Source organism: Fukomys damarensis, unplaced genomic scaffold (genome assembly GCF_012274545.1).
Source record: "Fukomys damarensis isolate Sample0158 unplaced genomic scaffold, DMR_v1.0_HiC HiC_scaffold_30, whole genome shotgun sequence".
NCBI classification, from domain to species: domain Eukaryota; kingdom Metazoa; phylum Chordata; class Mammalia; order Rodentia; family Bathyergidae; genus Fukomys; species Fukomys damarensis.
Window position 1 is genome coordinate 27,260,202 of NW_022900942.1, and position 18,371 is coordinate 27,278,572.

General features: G+C 42.3%; 1 protein-coding gene across 11 annotated transcripts in view; it reads right to left on the reverse strand.

Annotated features, from left to right (window-relative positions):
• Nedd4l (NEDD4 like E3 ubiquitin protein ligase) overlaps positions 1 to 18,371 on the reverse strand; it is a 331,119-nt gene that overhangs the window by 72,334 nt on the left and 240,414 nt on the right. For 9 of the 11 annotated variants that reach the window (XM_033757523.1, XM_010635462.1, XM_033757525.1 and 6 more), the window contains one exon: positions 7,676 to 7,726. Coding sequence is in view for 4 of the 11 variants with exons in the window: in XM_010635452.2 (XP_010633754.1) it covers positions 7,676 to 7,726 (51 nt within the window). In the remaining 7 variants the exon portion in view is untranslated. Of the gene's footprint in view, positions 1 to 5,739; positions 5,788 to 7,675; positions 7,727 to 18,371 lie in introns of all 11 variants that reach the window. The other 2 variants (XM_033757518.1, XM_033757520.1) reach the window with 1 other exon arrangement.

An 18,371-nucleotide genomic window follows, 5' to 3' on the forward strand; every position in this document is an offset into this window, starting at 1 on the left:
AAAAAAAAAAAAAAAAAAAAAAAAAAAAAAAAAAGGAACATTGCTAGGTGCTAAGTAGCACATGGATAAGCAACTGATAAATTCATTTGATTTACAGAAACTAGCAAGGCCCTGAAAACTTAGCATTATTTGGAAAAGTCTATAATATTCTCTGGACTTATTTACTAAAGCAGTAAAATCAAACTTAGACATTTGCTTTTTAAAAAGTTTCTAGGGCCGGAGATTTAGTTCAGTGGTGCTGTCACTTGCCTTGAAAGTGCAAGACCCCAAGTTCTATCTCCGGTGCAAAAAGAAAAAAAAAAGTCCTAAAACGTTTCTAAATGTATACCATATATATTATGGAAAATTTTGTAATTAAGAACACTATTGCATCGCTTCTTGGCCTTTTGGCTAAGATGAAGTGTAAGATTACTATTGCTAATATTTCCACCCTTTTTCATTTACTTGATAAAAAATAATTTTAGAGCAGTACCACGGATACAGCAGAGTACCTGCCCTTCCTGCTACATCTATACGGGAGGAGTGGTCAACATCAACAATTCACTAGTCCCTAAAGCACAATGCATTCACTGACATAGCATGGAAAGGAAAGACTAATTTTGACTTGAGGACCAAAATGGTTTTGGGGTGGGTGGTACAATCCTAGAAGAATGAGAAGATAATGGGAGGCAGGGGACTGGGAGAAAGGTCAGGAAGACAAAGAGCTCAGGCAAAGCATACAGAATCACTAGCCAGCATGAGAAACCTAGGAGTAGTAGGGCACGTAAGAGTGAGCAGAGAAGAGCACAGAGCTCAGACAGCTCTGGAAGTGGATCTGTTTAAATGACCAACATCACACATCAAGAGGCAGATTTCCCAGGCCTGTTCCCCTTGGCTTGGCTTTCTTAGTTACAGAGCTATGAGCCCCAGGGGAGGGTCCTTACCTCTCCTTTGTTCCAGTGTCTCCAGTGTGTGTGTGTGTGTGTGTGTGTGTGTGTGTGTGTGTGTGTGTGTGTGGCTTTCTTAGTTACAGAGCTATGAGCCCCAGGGGAGGGTCCTTACCTCTCCTTTGTTCCAGTGTCTCCAGTGTGTGTGTGTGTGTGTGTGTGGCTTTCTTAGTTACAGAGCTATGAGCCCCAGGGGAGGGTCCTTACCTCTCCTTTGTTCCAGTGTCTCCAGTGTGTGTGTGTGTGTGTGTGTGTATGCGCGCGCGTGCGCGCGGGCGCACTGGAGATTGAATTCAGGGCCTTGTGCAGAGCAGGCAAGTGCTTTACTGTGGAGCTAGGCCCCTGGCCATAGCAACTGGATGTTATAGGGTTGTTGTGAGGATAAACCAATCATATAGTTCTCACAAGGTTCCTGGTACACTTAACAAATGTGGCCATTTTCATCATCATTGGTCAATTCTACATTTTCATTTCGTTTGAGTACTGCCAACTCAATGTCATGAAACAAAAGGCTGGGAACTAGAAATTCTCTATCCAGAACAGGAAGATGATCTTGTAGATAACTATTCTTGGCATTTATCCAGGCTCCAAACTGATCATGTTCCCTGGAGAAAAGCCAAGTGGAGATTCCCAGGAAAGCATGGGGTTATTCCTGGTGGGATGGTATTGCAAACAGAAGGATATGAATACAAATACAAAGGAAACTTTTGGATTAGTACTGCCACCTTAAGGAGAGTGGCTGCTTTTGTAGAAATTCAGTTACTATAACAGGGAGTAAAATAAAGAATTCTATAGGCAAATGAAGAAGGAAGGCCTCACTAGATCCTCAGATTTACTTCACTGCGACTACCGGAAGCTCCCAAGCCTCAGGCTATCCCTGCTTCACATGCCCTTACTTGTGCCTAGGTGCACACTGATGCTGGGAAAAGGAGGCGGGGAGGTCTGGCATTGCCATCAACCTGAAGACTACTGGACAAATCAGGTACTTCACTGGGCTGAGGTTTCCTTACCTGGAAAATACCCTCAGAAATGGATAAATGCCTTCAAACTCCCTCCTAGCTCCATGATATTGATTCTGCACAGAAGAAGGAACCATTGTCCTGTCACCAGCCATAAACATAAGAGGGGTAAAAATGTTTAACACCTAGGTAAACCTAAAGTACAGTTAGGCATCACCTTGAAACTAGTTCATTCTAAGAAAACTAAAATTTCAAAGTTAGCCATGGCTGCTGTAAGTAGCATTTGTCTGAGATGGGAAACATTAACATTTTAAAAATAGCTCTACCCGCCTCAGTACACTGTCCAAGGATGCAGAGATTTTGTGACTAGGCAGAGGTAGGCTCTATGGGAAGGGCTGGCACAAGACCAGAAAGAGAAGAAAAAGAAAAAAAAAAAAAAAAAAAAGAAAAGAAAGAAAGAAAGAAAGAAAAAGTCCATAGGTCCAACGGGTAAATACCTATCAGAATTTCATTCTGTTGTTAAAACAAATCTTGGAGTTATTTTTATCCCCAAATAATTAGATATAAATTATCAAATACTATATGAACGTTAGGCAACGATGCACTGAATTTAGCAAGCAAACATGCAAATGGTAGTTTAAGATAACTAATGATCATGTGTAGCTACACATGAGGTTACTCCTGGTGCTGGTGAAGGCGATAGGAACCATATCTAAGCTGCAGCACAGGTACAGGCTGATAGGACAGCAAGACCTCCCTCAATTACAGGTTCCCATCCCCTCTGCATGCCTCTCACTAGTGCTCAGCTGCCAGCACCTCCTAGGTAATGCATATGTCATCACACTGTGGAGGCTCTGACCTGGCAACCCTGGACCACCTTTGATGCTCTGTCACACAGCTGGATGGAAAAGCTGGTTTTGTCTATGCAAGAGCCCTCATATTACAGGAAAGCAGAGGCCCAGAAAGGAACACTAATTTGGTTAAGGTTACCTAGGCAACTTATCCACATCCCAGATAGAAGCCAACAATGTCTGACAGATTCCTATCTTTTTTTTTTTTGTACCGGGGATTGAACTCGGGTCCTTGCGCTTGCAAGGCAGGCCACCAAACCGCTAAGCTAAATCCCCGGCCCCAAGATTCCTATCTTTTAAAACCCAACCAGGGAGACTTCTTAAAGAGCATGGAATTGTGTTTCCTTACTTCCCTGACCTGCAGAAAGGGTCAGCCTACTAACCTGATTTGTTTGCCCTTTCCTTCTCTCCTCCCTTCAAAGTGAAATAAAATGGAAAAGAAATGTTCAAGATAAGCAAACCACCCAGAATAGAAGCAAAGGAAACAGAGGTCCCTACTGTTCTAGACAACTTTACTCTTATTTCCTATCCATTTTTTCCACAAATAAAACTGGGAGGATTGAATCTTATGGCCAAGAATGAAAGTGAGTCATAATTCTAAAATTATTTTTTTCCTTTAGAAGCATCTGATAAGTATGAAGCTCTGAGGAACCTATGGTCAAAGTGGGAAAAGTTCATTTGTTCTCACAATCACTTCCTCCCTTTCCTGCTCAGGTAATGACAACAGCCCCTGTAGCTGATAACTGAGACAGTGATTCTTTACCGTACAGGTACAGGTTTCAACAACCATCCCTGCCCTCTCCACCCTCAACTGCCTCCTGTCACCCTGGCAGAGCGCCAATTTGGACTTGCACATAATGGCCTACAAGGCCCAGCACAGCATTTAATTATCCAGGTGTCTAACTCTTGGCAGTGGATGGCAGAGGAGCGCAAGCACCAGCTCCACGGTACTGGAATGCTGGTGCTGCCATGAGTCTCCCCCTACCCTGGGGGGTGCTGCTCACTTGGGGGAGGGGCATGCTGACCCTCTAGTCAGCTTGAGAGATTCTTTGGGTCAGGGAAGTTACAGCTACAGATGGAGACATCCTTGGAGAGCCGAGTCTAAGAATCTAAAAGCAAGGATTTATATTGCAAATGCCAATATCCACTGGCAACTTCAGCAAGAGGCCTTTGGAATTTCGGTTAGGAAAAGCTCTTCAGCAGATGTCAGTTAGGAGGGCAACAGTATTTCTTTTTCAAAATCACACACACACATGATATATAAGACAGAATATCTAAATTATTAAAAACAATTTCTTAACAATCACAAGTGTGCACTCAGTTGCTTTCTCCTATCTTGACTTTTGTCTATCAAGTTTCTGATTAAGAGAAGAGCTTCATTCAATGCAGGCAATGTCCATAGGCCAGAGGCAAAGCAGAGAGTGGTTGTGCTCTAATGAATACAAGTTTGTAGTATTTTTGGCAACAAGATAATGCCTCATTCCTACCGAGATGCCTTAAAATAAATAAGTGAATATCTAAGTCAGCATGGAGGGATGGGTAACTGAGTATTTTCTGCTGGAGATCTGGAAAATAAAAAATTAATTCTCTTTATTTCTATGTCTCAACATTTGAGGCCTTTTCTTATTATCTAAATTAAATATTTTTAGTAGGGCTGGGGAATTTAGCTCAGTGGTTCTGCTGTCTGCCTCACAAGCGCAAGGTCCCAAATTCAATCCTGGATAACAAAGTATGTGTGAGTGTGTGTGTGTGTGGTATGTCACACATATACAGTGAGAGAAAAATAGCCCATAAGAGAAAATGAATGAAACTATGCCAAGGAACACAGGTGGGCTGTGGACCTGTCTCACCTGGTTTCCTTAGTAGAATAATTATCTGAGGACAACAGAATCATATTTTTTTCATTAGAACTGGGGATTGAACCCCAGGGCCTCTGTACTGTGCTACATCCCCATTTCTATTTTTTTATTTTTTATTTTGAGATACTGTCTTGCTAAGTAACTAAGTTACCCAGAGGTGGCTCTAACTTATGATGCTCCTGTTTCTACCTCCCAGAGTGTATTACTGCAGCTGTGCACAACCCTACCCACACCTAGAGTCACACATTTCTGGTCTAAGTCAGGGTACGGCTGATCTGAATTTCATACATACCACCTACTGTGGTAGTCACCGGCCACGTGTGACTCATGTTTTTACTTAAAATGAAACAGGACGATAAAGTCATCTATTCCATCATATGAACCACATTTCAGATGCTCAAGTGTCACCTGGGGTTCCAGTAATACCACTAGTACGCCATGTAAGGGAGGAAACTGCTATAATGATCCACCCTCAAACACCAGAATCCTCTCCATTAATGAATATGTAGCGAAGGAATGGATTCTCTGGCAGATGACAGGGCCCTATAGAACCAACTGATAATCACACTCTCAATCAGATTCCTTTATCTTTAAAGACATGGGTGGGGTGGAGGAGCAAAGTAACCACCGTATTCCTGCCTGCCAGTGGTCTCCTTCATTACTAAAGACACAACTATTTTCACCTTCCTAACTTTATTTGAAATTTGATGATTCTGACAAATTCTGAACCTATAGGCCATATATAACCTGCCTCGACAATGGTTGTACACGATCATGAAATGACCATTCATTATTCACTCTATAAAACATTCAAGGCAGAGAGGTATGGGGAAAAAATGAGAACCAAGACCTGTCATGTAAAGATACAAGATCCCAATGATGAATGTAACTGTACTGTATACCTAAAATATACCAATAAGCTCAATGAGAAAAGAAAAACATTCAAGTGCTAACATCCACTTCACATTCTCACATTTGTGCATTCTCACACAAAATGAATGATACTGTGAAATTTTCCCACAAGTGTCCTACATGTACAATCAAATATACACACAAAGGCAACCCAAATTCTGGGCCCAAAGGCCCCATCCATTCAGAACATGCTACTTGGGTTCTACTATCACATAAATGATAAAGAATATACCTTCATCCATTCCTTTTATTTGTGGTCCATCTCCCTGAATGTAGTTGGCTAAAAAAAAACAAAAACTAGAGTATAGTAATCTGAAGTATAGGAATTATAGTATACCAATGAAGGCTACTTTTTCGGAAGATCCACTATTTCACTGACTTGGTTCATGTTTGAGTAATTAGCCCTCTCCAGGTGGTCTCTGTTCCATCTCTTTAATCTGCTGGTTTCTATTCTAACACTGAGCCTCAGCACCACTTTCTTTTTTGAAAGCTCACACTTGCCTCCAACCAAAATCAAAGGTGAACTACTCCCTCATTTTTAATCCTCTAGACACCATGCCAGTCTTTCAGAGCCAGTCATTGCTAAATCACTCCAACAAAAGCTTCTTAGAGCAAGTTGATGAAAGTTTTTACTTATTTTTGTTAGAGAGGATTAATAAATAGCCAGCTGGGCGTGGTGGTGCACACCTGTAATCTCAGCACTCGGGAGGCTGAGGCAGGAGGATCGCTGTGAGTTTTGAGACTAGCCTGAGCTACATAGTGAGTTGCAGGTCAGTCTCAACTACATAGTGAGACCCTGTCTCAAAAAAACAACACAAAAAAACAAACAAATAAATAAGCCCTTTGCCCCCTGCCAAGATGTGGATTTTAGAGAAAGATGTTGCTAGGGATAGTCACAAGAAAACGGGCTAAACAACCAACATTGTCCAACAGCATGAGATGATGACAGCTTTAACCTCAAGATCATAAACAGAAGATCTACTGGTATGCAAAGACACGAAGAGTCTTTCCCCAGAAATACTGAGATATTCATTCACATGTTCTCAATGGGACCTGAAAAAAATAATCTAATTTCTGACAGCTTATAGAATAGGTCCATGCAGAAGTCCCATGCAGGCACATACACTTTTCTTCTCAGGGCACCTTTAAGCGTCAGGTTTTTGTATAGAAACAAACAGAATATTTTAATGCCATCACTTTTACTTCCCATTCCTTGAAAGGGAATGCTCTTGAAACCTTTCTTCCTCAACAGCTCCCCTGCGTAGGAATAAATTGCTTGAAATCTCATTCCTTCACAATACATCTTCAAAGCTTGTTTGGGAAGATCTAGTCTTGGTGTGTAACATATGGGAACAGACGCAGTTTACAGGGGGAGGGCTGCACTAGGTGGTATAAGTCATTTTAGTTTATGGACTATTTATGTTTTGCACACACACAAAGCATTTAAAAACACAATGCCCTTGTAAGGCAGAAATATTTGACTCTTCTCTCTCAGCTACTACTTCTGCTCTGAGCATTTGTGCTGCCGAGGGGAAGAAGGCCAAGAGGAGAGGTAGAGCAATCTAGAAAACTGAAGCTCCACCAAGGGCTCTGATCTTGTACCCCTATCCTATTTACTGCCTCATTGCACATGACACCCAAATCGGCAGTTATAGTTAGCATCTCTGGCTGTTTTGCTCATTTAAGCAGACATGAATGGGAGCAGATCAATGAACATGAACAGTGTTTTTTTATCTCTATCCCGAGAAAGTCACAGACTCAACTTTGGGAAACACCAGCATGGTGCCCATGAGAAGCACCGTGTCCCCTTCCAGACAAAAAGAAACAGACGTGGGACTAGACCCAGAGGATGAATGTGGGAGCAAAGACATCATGGGCAAGAAGATGGGCTTGACAAAGGACAGGGTCATTCTGTAAGGTGTGATATGCAAAGGCAGAGGAGCTATAAGACTGAAGGTGGGGAGCTTGGATGCTGGCAAGACAAAGGCAGCCTAAATGATTCAGACATCTCTATCTATCCCCGGAAAGGACTGTTCTTAAGCAAGGAACCAGGGCCTGAGCACATGATCCATGAGGCTGGGGGAACACCACTCTGCAAATACACCAGCTGGAAACAGTAAGAAACCTCTCTCTGTGGCCTGTAACACAAAGAATATCACTGTTCTTACCGGAAGGTGACTAAGGGGCACGTCCACCTGGCCCAGGAAGTCGTCTCGTGTCTGTAAAGAAGAGAGCAAAGAGTTAACGTTGTCATCTGTTCTTTGCATTGTCAGTATTTCTTAAAAAAATATTTCATTACACAAAGAGCAAGAGATCCAGGGCCTGACACTAGATGCAGTGAGGAGGATCAAAGGCAGAGGACCTAGATGAAACAAAGAGAGCCATCCCCAGGGAACTTGGGAGCTGGAAAACTTGTACATAGGACTGTTAGCTGACTGAGACTCCGGTTAATGCCTACTGCAAAACTGAGTTGGGGGCATGAGGTTAGTCAGGCAGGACTCAGAAGGCTGCTGAGATTTTGGGGGGTAGCAGCTGGGCCCAGTTTAAATAGACAGGGAGGGCGGAGAGAAGGAAGGCAAAAGGGACAAAAAAAGGAATTAAGATATGTCAGGTACATGTACCAACCTCCCTCAAGGAATGTAAGCACTATGTACTACACACATGTACTAATAAACTAAAATTAAAAATAACAATGAAAAAAAGAAGGCAGCACAAAAATACGAGGAACATTTTAAACAGGTATTTATTCAACACAAACCAAGAGCTTCCTGACAGCTGAGAGTCTAGGAAAAAGTATGCAGCTTAGCGACTAATAAATCTTACAAACTGCAGATGATAAAAACAAGAGCCTTTTCAATCCAGTATGTACACTGCTTGACAATGCACTTTTGAGTATTAGGTCCCGTAAGTTTTGGACATGCCCTATTCTTCCCTCTTTCTATCCGCCACTCAGTGTGCTCCTGGCTGACTTCAACAGGATCTTAGTGGAACTCATTAGATGTTCCCCGGCCCCCATGAGATACTGGGAATCATTTGGGGAGTAATAACTCAGGTTCAGGAGACCGACAGACATGCTGACACCATGTCCTGTTGTTAGTTACAGTGCTTACCACAAGGCCTTCGGTGTTCAGATGATCTGAGGTGTTAGTGGACTAATACCACCCTCACAATGAAACAAGCAGCTGCCCCCACCCACTCACAATGCACAAACACTTGAAGTTCTTCACACATAATCAAACTCACCCCACAGCTAACTGCAGACAAGCCAAAAGGTCCAGGTCTCATCACGCCAAATCCTTGGCTCTTATTTTCACTCTGCTGGTTCACTGAGGAATATGCTAATTTACAGAAACTACTTTCCAAAACTTTGACAAAACTTGCTCTCTTCCATTTAGAGAAGCAGTAGGTTAAAACAAACAAGATTTACTGAAACGATTTCCTCTAGCCTTTGGTATTTCCTTTTAGATGGCTTTAAACATTTGATAACTAAAAAACCATCTATTTCTTCTAAATGAAGCATGAACAATAAAGAAAAGTTAAAGCTAGCACTGGCTGGGTATGCATACTCCTTGGTAAGGTTTTCTTACATTAAATGTAAGTTCTTACATTTTATTAGCTTTATCTGCCACAACCTAACAGGGATGCCTCATGAAGGGTGTAAGGAAAGTGTCACCAAGTTCTGAGTGTCCTACTAGAAGCAGCAGTCCTCAGAAGGCCTAGAAAATGATGACAGGTTTGCTGCTCAGTCCACAGACAGTTCTCACTGCTCAGTGACTCACAAGGATGACAGTCACACAAGGAATTAGGGAGCCCGATCATTCATCCTCTATTTGGCTGATTTCATTGCCATTCTATTTTTAAAATTTTAAAATTTTAAGACACTTTTAGTATACTTTTGAAGTATCTGATTCCTCCCAAGGAAATGGTACATGTACACGACATCTTAATTCTTTTTATTTCACCTTTCTCTGTCTGTTAGTCCCCTACCCATATGCAAAAATGTGTTTTCTATTATTATCTACCTTTAATAAATGTCAGTTAACTGTATCATCCAAAAAAGTGGAAAATGATTTAAAATTAGCCACAAACAGTGTCTACCTAACTCAAGCAGATTGGTATTACCATGTGTCCCCTCTCCCCATGTTCACCCTTATCCACCTGCTACTGCAAACACATGAAGGAGGATACAGGATGCAATCTTCTGGAGATGCTATTATTCAAAGCTCTATTTCACAACCTGTCATCTACAAAGCTACCCATGAATCAAAATGCATTTTGGCAAAAATTCACAAAACATCTGTGTGCCCATGTGTTTTTGTTAGGGAGATAAGAGTTCTGAACTGACAAAATAGTCAAGTTCTGCCCAGATACAATGGGCAGGTGTCCCAAAAAGCTAGTTAGAGCAGTACATGCTTCCACGGCGCTCATCCTAGTCAGGCTCTATGCCGAAGCTGCAGCAAATCCCCATAGCAACCACAGGAGGCAGGCACAATTACTGTGCCCACTTTACTTAGAGGAAACCTAAGTGGTGTGTCACCTACTGAGGGTACTCAATGGGCACACACTTCAGGTGTCTCTGTAAGTGGCAGGAAAACAGGGAACACATGAGTTCCAGGCTCCTCCTTGGATGCTGGCTCTCAATGGTGGAGATGAGCAGATTCTAATGACAGCACAGGCTCTAATGACTTCAGGGCCTTCTGTTTGCTGGGTCTGTCATCTTTCACACTACTTCTGCCTGCATCTGCTCCTTTCCTCAAAGGAAACAGTTTACTGAATTCCCAGAGGCACTGTGAAGCTGTGAACCTACCTGAACCTATCTTATCAATTTCCTTATCACACTGAAAAGACAACTTCTGAAACAGCCAAAGAAAAAAAGAACTTCACCATTAAAGGAAACAAAAGGCTCTTATTGGTTTGTATCAAGGGCAACTGAAATAAAATTAGTTTTTAAATAAATTAGGGATAAAGTCCAGAACAGCACAGGGTCTGAGTAAAAGGGCTTAAACCAATATTCCATCAGTCAGTGGAAGATATTTTCAGCTGAATGAGAGATCTAGGCTTCAAAATGTCCACTGCAGCCCAAACATAGAAAGTACAGGAAATAAGATACTTAGGTCAAGGCCACTACACTGCAGAAGAGATCCAGTAGGGGCTGAGAAGCTCCTGGAGACCCTTGTATCACAGGAGATACAGGAGGAGTATGGAAGGGGACACCTCAGACACTTGTGTGAAGGATCCTGCTTGGGGCCCTGCAGACAGTATCTGAGGTCATCACAGCTTTATTAGGACACCGCCACACTATTGACATTTATAACAAAGTTACACAGACACATTAATCAAATCAATTTTCCTTCATCCACATTAGGAAATTATTTCCATCAAGCCTCGTGTTAGAAACCAAATTACTTTCTATGCATACAGTGAGAACTGGCATTCTTTGTGTGTGTGAACATGTTTTAAAGTAGAAAAGGGCTGTGCATTCCAACTTCTTACTTGTTATACTGTTCTTTAGGGTGAAAGCATGCAGGTTAGTAATCAAGGTATATAATCCCTTCTGACGAGCCATCACGTATTTATTCAATGTAACGACAATGTGCAATGGAGCCCCTGAAATGTCAAATAAGGTGAAACAAAAATCCAGATTCCATTACTAAAAAAGTGAAATACATACACAAGTCAAATAGTATCTGTTTAGAAAATGCTCCCTAAATACTGATTAATTACCATCAGGGCCACCCCTCCCTCCTTTTAACCTAATGATACCCCCTTAAATGAGAAAGAAAGGGACAATGGTATACCATATTCATGTACAGCTATGCTACCACTACTGTATATGAGTGTCACCCACCAGAGGCCTGAGGACTATTACTGTGCTACAGCTCCTGGACACTTTCCCCAGAATCTGCAGTGGTCTATGTGCCAGCACCAAAGTGGACACCAAAATAGGTCCTCACAGAATGAACTAGATTAAATTTTCAGAAGAACACATCCATTCAGAGGACCACACAGACTCTTGATCTTTGGGATGGAATTGCAATTAAGGTTGGGACCCTAATGTCACTACACACCCACAACCCCACTGCCCTGATCATTTCCATATACAGACAATGGTAACAGCTTGGCTGTGCACATTGTGAGTTTCCCATCCAAGCTCAGGACCAGGGCAGGGGACTGGGAGTGGAGGAAAGCACCAGAAGGCCAGGAGGGTGCCCAAGGATCACACTGGGGCCATAAACCGCAACAGGTGTCTTAGTCAATATCCTTGTTGCTAGGACAAAACTGAACAACTACAAGTTAAAGGAGGAGAGGTTTACTTTGGCTCATGTTCTTAGAAGTTTAAGCCCACAAGTGGCTGGCTCCGAAGAACAGAACAGCATGGAAGAGGAAAAGCTGCTCTTCTCACGGCAGCCAGGAAGCACAGCGCTAAGGGAGAGGGGAAGGCAGACATACCCATTTTGGGTCACACTCACAGTGAAAGGCCTCTTCCAACCAGATGCCACCTCCTCACAGAAAGTCAGCTATTATGCCCCCTAATCAAATCCCCTTCTCAACACCTGAGGCTTTGGGGCCATTTTAGATTCAGTGCATTAGAAAAAGGCAATGGATAGGAAAAGGTATCAAAAGGGACTGGTGATTCTCAGGGAAAACGTCTCTGTGTAATACTGTGGCTATGTATTGAGGCAGTATTCTTTAAGCTGTGAATTTCAACCCTACAATGATTTATAAGAAACATTTTTGTTTTTCCTGGTGCTGGGGATTGAACCCAAGGCCAGGAAAGCATTCTACTTTTGAGCTACACCCCCAATCTTCCCTCCCTTTTAAAATGAAGTATAACTGAATGGAAAATACCAGTGCCTCATATGAAATACAAATAATTTTGTTTTGAGGAACTAATTTTAGTCATATAAATATGTAACTGTGTGTACTGAACTGGGGCATAAGACTAACGGCTTTTTATGTGCCACCACCAAAAGAATCTGAGAGCCACTTGACTACAGAAAATGAAGACACTGTTACCCCAGTTCTCTGGCAGGCTGAGGCAGGAGTACTGAGCCCAACCCGAGCAATGTAGAGAGAACCTACCTCAAAACATAAACTTAAAGTAAGAGAGGTGGGTATATAGCTAAGTGCTAGGGCCCTGGGTTCAATCCTCAGTACCACAAATATCCATCTACCACATCCCTCCCCCGCCCCCCCAAAACAAAACACACAGAACTACCTGCTGCCTGTTATCCTAGAAATCTCTAAGGAGTGACTTCCATGATTACCATTTCTTAAGACAAATGGAAGTGAAGAATAGAGAACCTACAAAGTAAGTTACAGATTCAGAATTTCAGGGTGAAGGCAGAGTATGGTTATACTGATATTGTCACACATAAACATAAGTACCAAACTGTCTCTACCACAAAGGTAGAAAAACACCCTCTGCTCTCCCACTTCGCTACCAAGCACAACCTCTGCACCTGTTGCCTACTTCCATAGCAAAGGCTCCACTGGCTGGCAATGGCTAGTGCTGACTGGACTCGGGTGTGTGTGTGTGTGTGTGTGTGTGCGCGCGCGCACCTGTGTTTGGAACGACATGCATTCTGAATTATCTAAATAATGAATGGCTTCAGGAATTTTCAGAGAAGACTCTTAGACCAAATGTTAAAAATACAGAGACCCTTCAACAGCTTAGAGTGTGGGGAGTCACCTGGACATCACAGTGAATTCCTTCTTTAGATCCTGTCTCACTCCTCAGTAAAGCAGGATGCCCTGTCATCACACACTACAGGAAAAAAGAAGATCCTTATTTTCCCCTTCACTTGACAGGCACACCAGCCCCCGTCACGTGGACACAGAGCTCCAAGGCTCATGAAAACAGCAGGAATTCGGTTTGGCCTTCACCCACACAATGCCCTGCAAAAGCCATGGCCTCAGCGAGTCTCTGGCTTCAAAATATGTAGATCATTGACCTACCTAAATTAAATATATCCACTAAAAAGAGTCATGATAAACTGTTCTCTGAATGTACATGCTCTCATCCAAATTCTCTTCCTATATGCACTAGGACATAAAAGTAAACAAATTTCAGGAACTTTAAAAGAAACACAAACACAAACACACACTGCCAGCTCCTCTGTCATTTAAGTTTTAGAGGGAAGGGCTGATATGCCATTCACTGCAACAGAGGAAGGTGTGTCCTGGAGACACTGGTTCTTATTTATAACAACAAACAAGACCTCCATGTCAACAAAATATCACAGCAACTCACAGGACCTTTATAGGCCCCAGGAAAAGCACACTGGATAGGAAGGCAGAACTACTGTGCTGGTTTGATCTGCCATTAGAAAAACCATTTATTTTAAGGGATGATTCTCCTATAATTCAAAGAACAAAAGCTGAAGGAGCAGAGACATAGATGGAGTAAGGAGCAGCTGTGCAGGCAAAGGCCAGAGCAGTCTGGTAGCTGAAGTATGGCTATGGTCCAGGAACACAACTAGGCCAGTACATGGGTTGTGAGAAGATGCTTCTCAGTGGGCTGAAATGGGGTCCCAGTTGTTCCAGGTGCCCAACTATGATGTTTAGGTCTCATGCCCCATCTGCCTGGCTCTGTATGGTAGAACCTGACCCTCCACTCCAAATATAAGAGTGCACCAAGGTCAACAGAAGCTGTAAATTGCAGTTGTATGAGAACCACTTGATAATCAGAATTTATCACCCAGTAAACTTGAGGAGTGCAAATACTGGGAAAGAAATCTGGGAACCAGAACCATGATGTGCATAGCAGTGCTGGCTCAGAATCTTCCTCACTGGCACCCTTCAGGGTGGCCAGCCATGGATGCATGCACTTCTCACAGCAAGCTCAGTCTGGAAAATCCACAAAGCATGTAGCTGCTCCATAAGAGGCATGAGCAGAATGCTGCCAGAATCCCAACAGGGAAATGGCCCATTCTGCCTAGGGTCAAGGTTGGCATTACTTGAGGGAGGATATAATCTTCAAGTGGGGTCATGAAGCAGGAATTTGCCCCAGGACAGACAGGGAGGAATGGCCAGGTGCTGCAGTAGAAGCATCAGGCTGAAGTAGTGAGGCACTGAAGAAGCCCAGAGGGAACCAGTGAGATCTATGCCACTGCAGCTTGGGCCCCTGGGAGAGGGTGGGGACAGAGAGGGAGCCAGGGACAGGTCTCAAAGGACCCAGGTAGCTCACCCAGGTGAGCAAAGACACATGTGGACATTAAACACAGAATTAATGGTGAGGACTGCATCTCAGAAAGGCTGCCTAAAGGGGACAGCATGCTGAGGACAGCATGATGTCGTCCAGCTGTGGCATCATGATGAATGGTCCAGCTCTGCAGGAAGGGAAGGCCCAGAGTCCATCACAAGCGTTCCACTCCTGAGTTTTCTTGTCAGTGGGGCAAGGTTGTGCGCAAGATGCCCAACATAGTCCTCCTCAGCAATCCCTGATCCTGACTTGAAGTTGACATAATAATGTGGAAGACTGCAGGGGGATTGGCCCAGACGAGGGAGTGGCGCAGCCAGGTCAATGTCCTACCCAGGCAATGCTGCTGCAAGACGCACAAGGTGTCCTTGCTCTACATGGCCTTTCACCCTTACACTCATCACTTTCACTTCCCTATCTGTGAAGTCTTCCCACTCAACCCACACCTAGGAGAACTGACTGTAAGCTATAACTCTGCATGTTTCAAGGGAAGGAAGAGGTCACTGTTTGTCCTTCCAGGCTCTGGGACATGGCCTAGCATAACAGTTACCTGTTACATCTGTCTCACAGCTGTCTAGCTGCAAAAAAGCTCCCAGGCAAAGGCCACTAACAACACCTCATAAAACTATTTATTCTGTAAAAATAATGCAAATGCAGAAAAACCTCAGGCATTATTGTCACTCTCTTATGTATGCTATTCCTCCATTCCTTCCTTGTGAAAAATGTTAAATTTGCTGAGTAAACTAACCTTTGAATGAAATAATGTGCTAAAAATAAGGTACATATTCTCATATATTCTGCTTGTGACAAAGCAAATAGATCAGAGACTGAAGTTCAAAGTTAACTTAAATGAAAACGTGTCCCTGGGTTCATTTAGTGACAAAATTGTTTAGTTCTGTGCTTCTGGTTTTATGGCACAATGTGTCTTAGTTTCTCAAGGTTTCAGGATAATTTTCTTAGCATAAATGTCTCATTTCTTCTCTGAAAAGGTTTAAAATCAAATTTTCTCCAAGCAATTTTAATATTAAACTATAAAGACAAAGAGAAAAATTCTAGATTATGTACTTTCTCTCTGAACTTAGCCACTAAAGAACAGATCTTAATAACCTGAAATAATTATAGACAGACACATCCTTAGAAACAGCTGCAGTGTCTGGGAATGATTTAGACAGAAAAAGTGAACCCAAGTATACCATGAACTCAGCATCATTTTATACTTTGATTTCATTACTAAAAGCTCTTCCTCACATACCTCAGGGCATGCGAGACTAGCAGTCTATGGCGCTGCCTAGCTGGATGTGTGGAAAACTGAGCCACAACAAGATACTACACAGTAATGTAAATGTAGTGTGGTTTCGTCCTTGGACTTTTAGTGTCTGAGACTCTGAACTAGAGGTGTACGTTTCTGCAAGGACAATAACTGATTTTTTTACCTAAAGGCTCCATTAAAACAGCCTCATAATATGAACTTTGGCATCCTCGGTAGATTCTTCAAAATCGTTTTTCTCTAGTAGCCATGTTTTTGGCAGAAATCATATCTTTAGCCAGTGGGCTCCATCAAAGTTTGCGGGAGAAAAGCTGAATTTGGGGGAACGAGCCTCAACATTGCAAAGAATGTGACAAGCTCACATGTGTTCCCCTCTTCGGGCAACTGTCAGAAGGAAGCTACAAAACCTGCTTGAGGTCACAGAACACCAAGGTGGTAGCCAAGATAAAAGTCCAGAAGTCTAGCTCTGGAATCTGTACTTGCACCATCAGAAGGGGCACCTGCAACTTTAAGTACCAGGGTCTTCATGAAAACCACAAGCAACTCCTCTGGAATATAAATAATCTTAGTGGTATGTGCTACGTGCATGCTCCTGCTTATGCCCTCTTCCCATCTATACCTTAATATAAAAATGAGATGAAAAAGTAGAAGTCTGAAAAATAAGTGGAAATGAATAGTTTTTATTCTTTTACTCTGCCCCTATCCTAATGCATTTTAAAACATAACATTTCTAATTGGAGTACATATACCCTAGGGATATTTAAAGACTTTCTAGGGTACTTGGAAAATCCTGAACAAATCATCTTCTAGACCTTCTCATATATATTCTCTCTTCCCTATAAATGATCTGCCTGAGAACAGTGTCTGCTTTCTGGTGCCTCTGCTTTGCTCCCGCTTCTGAACTATAACCTCCCTATCTGGGCTTTCCAAAAGTATTCTCCTTATTCCTCCTGAATCTTACCACAGTCCATTTTGATAGGTATAGAAGCCTCTGGAACCAAAAGGGAAGGACCATTTGAAAACACATAGCTCATAAGCTGGGCATGGTGCTGCATGCCTGTAATCCCAGCACGCAGGAGGATGAGGCAGGACTACCAGGAGCTGGAGGCCATCCTGGACAATTTAGTGAGTTCAAGGCCAGCCTGGACTATATAGTGAGACACTGTCTCAAAACACAAAACAAAACATGGTTCTTGAAGGTGCAAACATAGCTGAGAAGATGAAAAGGAGATACTACCTGATTTTATCTAGATGACAGTCTCAAAGAATGAAAACATTTTGCCTATTTACTACCTATCCTCCCACCCACTCATTTATCTGATTTACTTATTTATTTGATTTGCAAGGTCAGATTTTTTGAGGGTAGAAAATAAGTCCACCATCACTGATTGGTTTTTAAAAATAAGGAGTGGTTTTATTAATTCAATTTATGGTTGTTACTTTCCATAAAAAACTGTTATCTACAACTGTAAGACTAAGTTATCTAACATATTGGATATTTTAAGAATACATTTGAATCACACATATAATATCTCATTTACTTGAAATGGTATCTTTTGCAACTACTAGAGCAATAACTTATTGAACTACTGATAAATTACAGATGTCAACTTAAAAATGTATGAGAAATAGTTTTACAAAATTCTTTAGGAAGTTCACGAAGGAAAAATGTTTACAGGCTCTTTTAAGAGCATAAGAATGTATTATAAAGTCAGGTCATTATGTAGGTAATTAAAAAATTTCAAAATTACTAAGTATTTAAAGCTTCTCCTTCCTAGGGCAGGAAAAGAAAAATCCATTCTTTTAATATATAATGGCAAGAATCTATAGTGGAAATCATCAAAGCTTTGGGGAAAATCACATACCATACATATCTTGACATTTAAACCAGGCATTTCTGAGGATGAGGAGAAACAATTTAATTTTGGTTTCTGGAAGGTGCTAATTTAGGTACAGAATATGGACCACCTTCTGTTTTCTACATCCTACTGAGGGCCATTCCCGTCTCCAAGGAGCAAGCTCTGACTTCTTCGAGTCCAATGATGGTGAACTGCTTAGAGCGTTCAGTGATAACAAACAGCCCGCTGCAGCATTTGTGCAGCAGGATTACCACCACTGCGAGTCTCTCTAGGACAAAATAATACCTGCAGGTCTTAGGCAGGACTGAAGTGCGGTGTGGAACCGAGGCTCTCACCTGGCAGGATATTGGCACTACCTGAAAAGTTCTAAAAGCACAGGTACATGCCTCATCTCAGACAGTCACAATTCTGGCGGAAGGGCTCAGAAACTGGTCTGTTTCAAAAGCTTTCCAGCTTGCCCTGGTTTGTGTCCAGGGTTAACAGCACTGAGTAAGGCTCTTGGTTTTTCTCTGTCCACAAAAGAGAAACTGTAATTA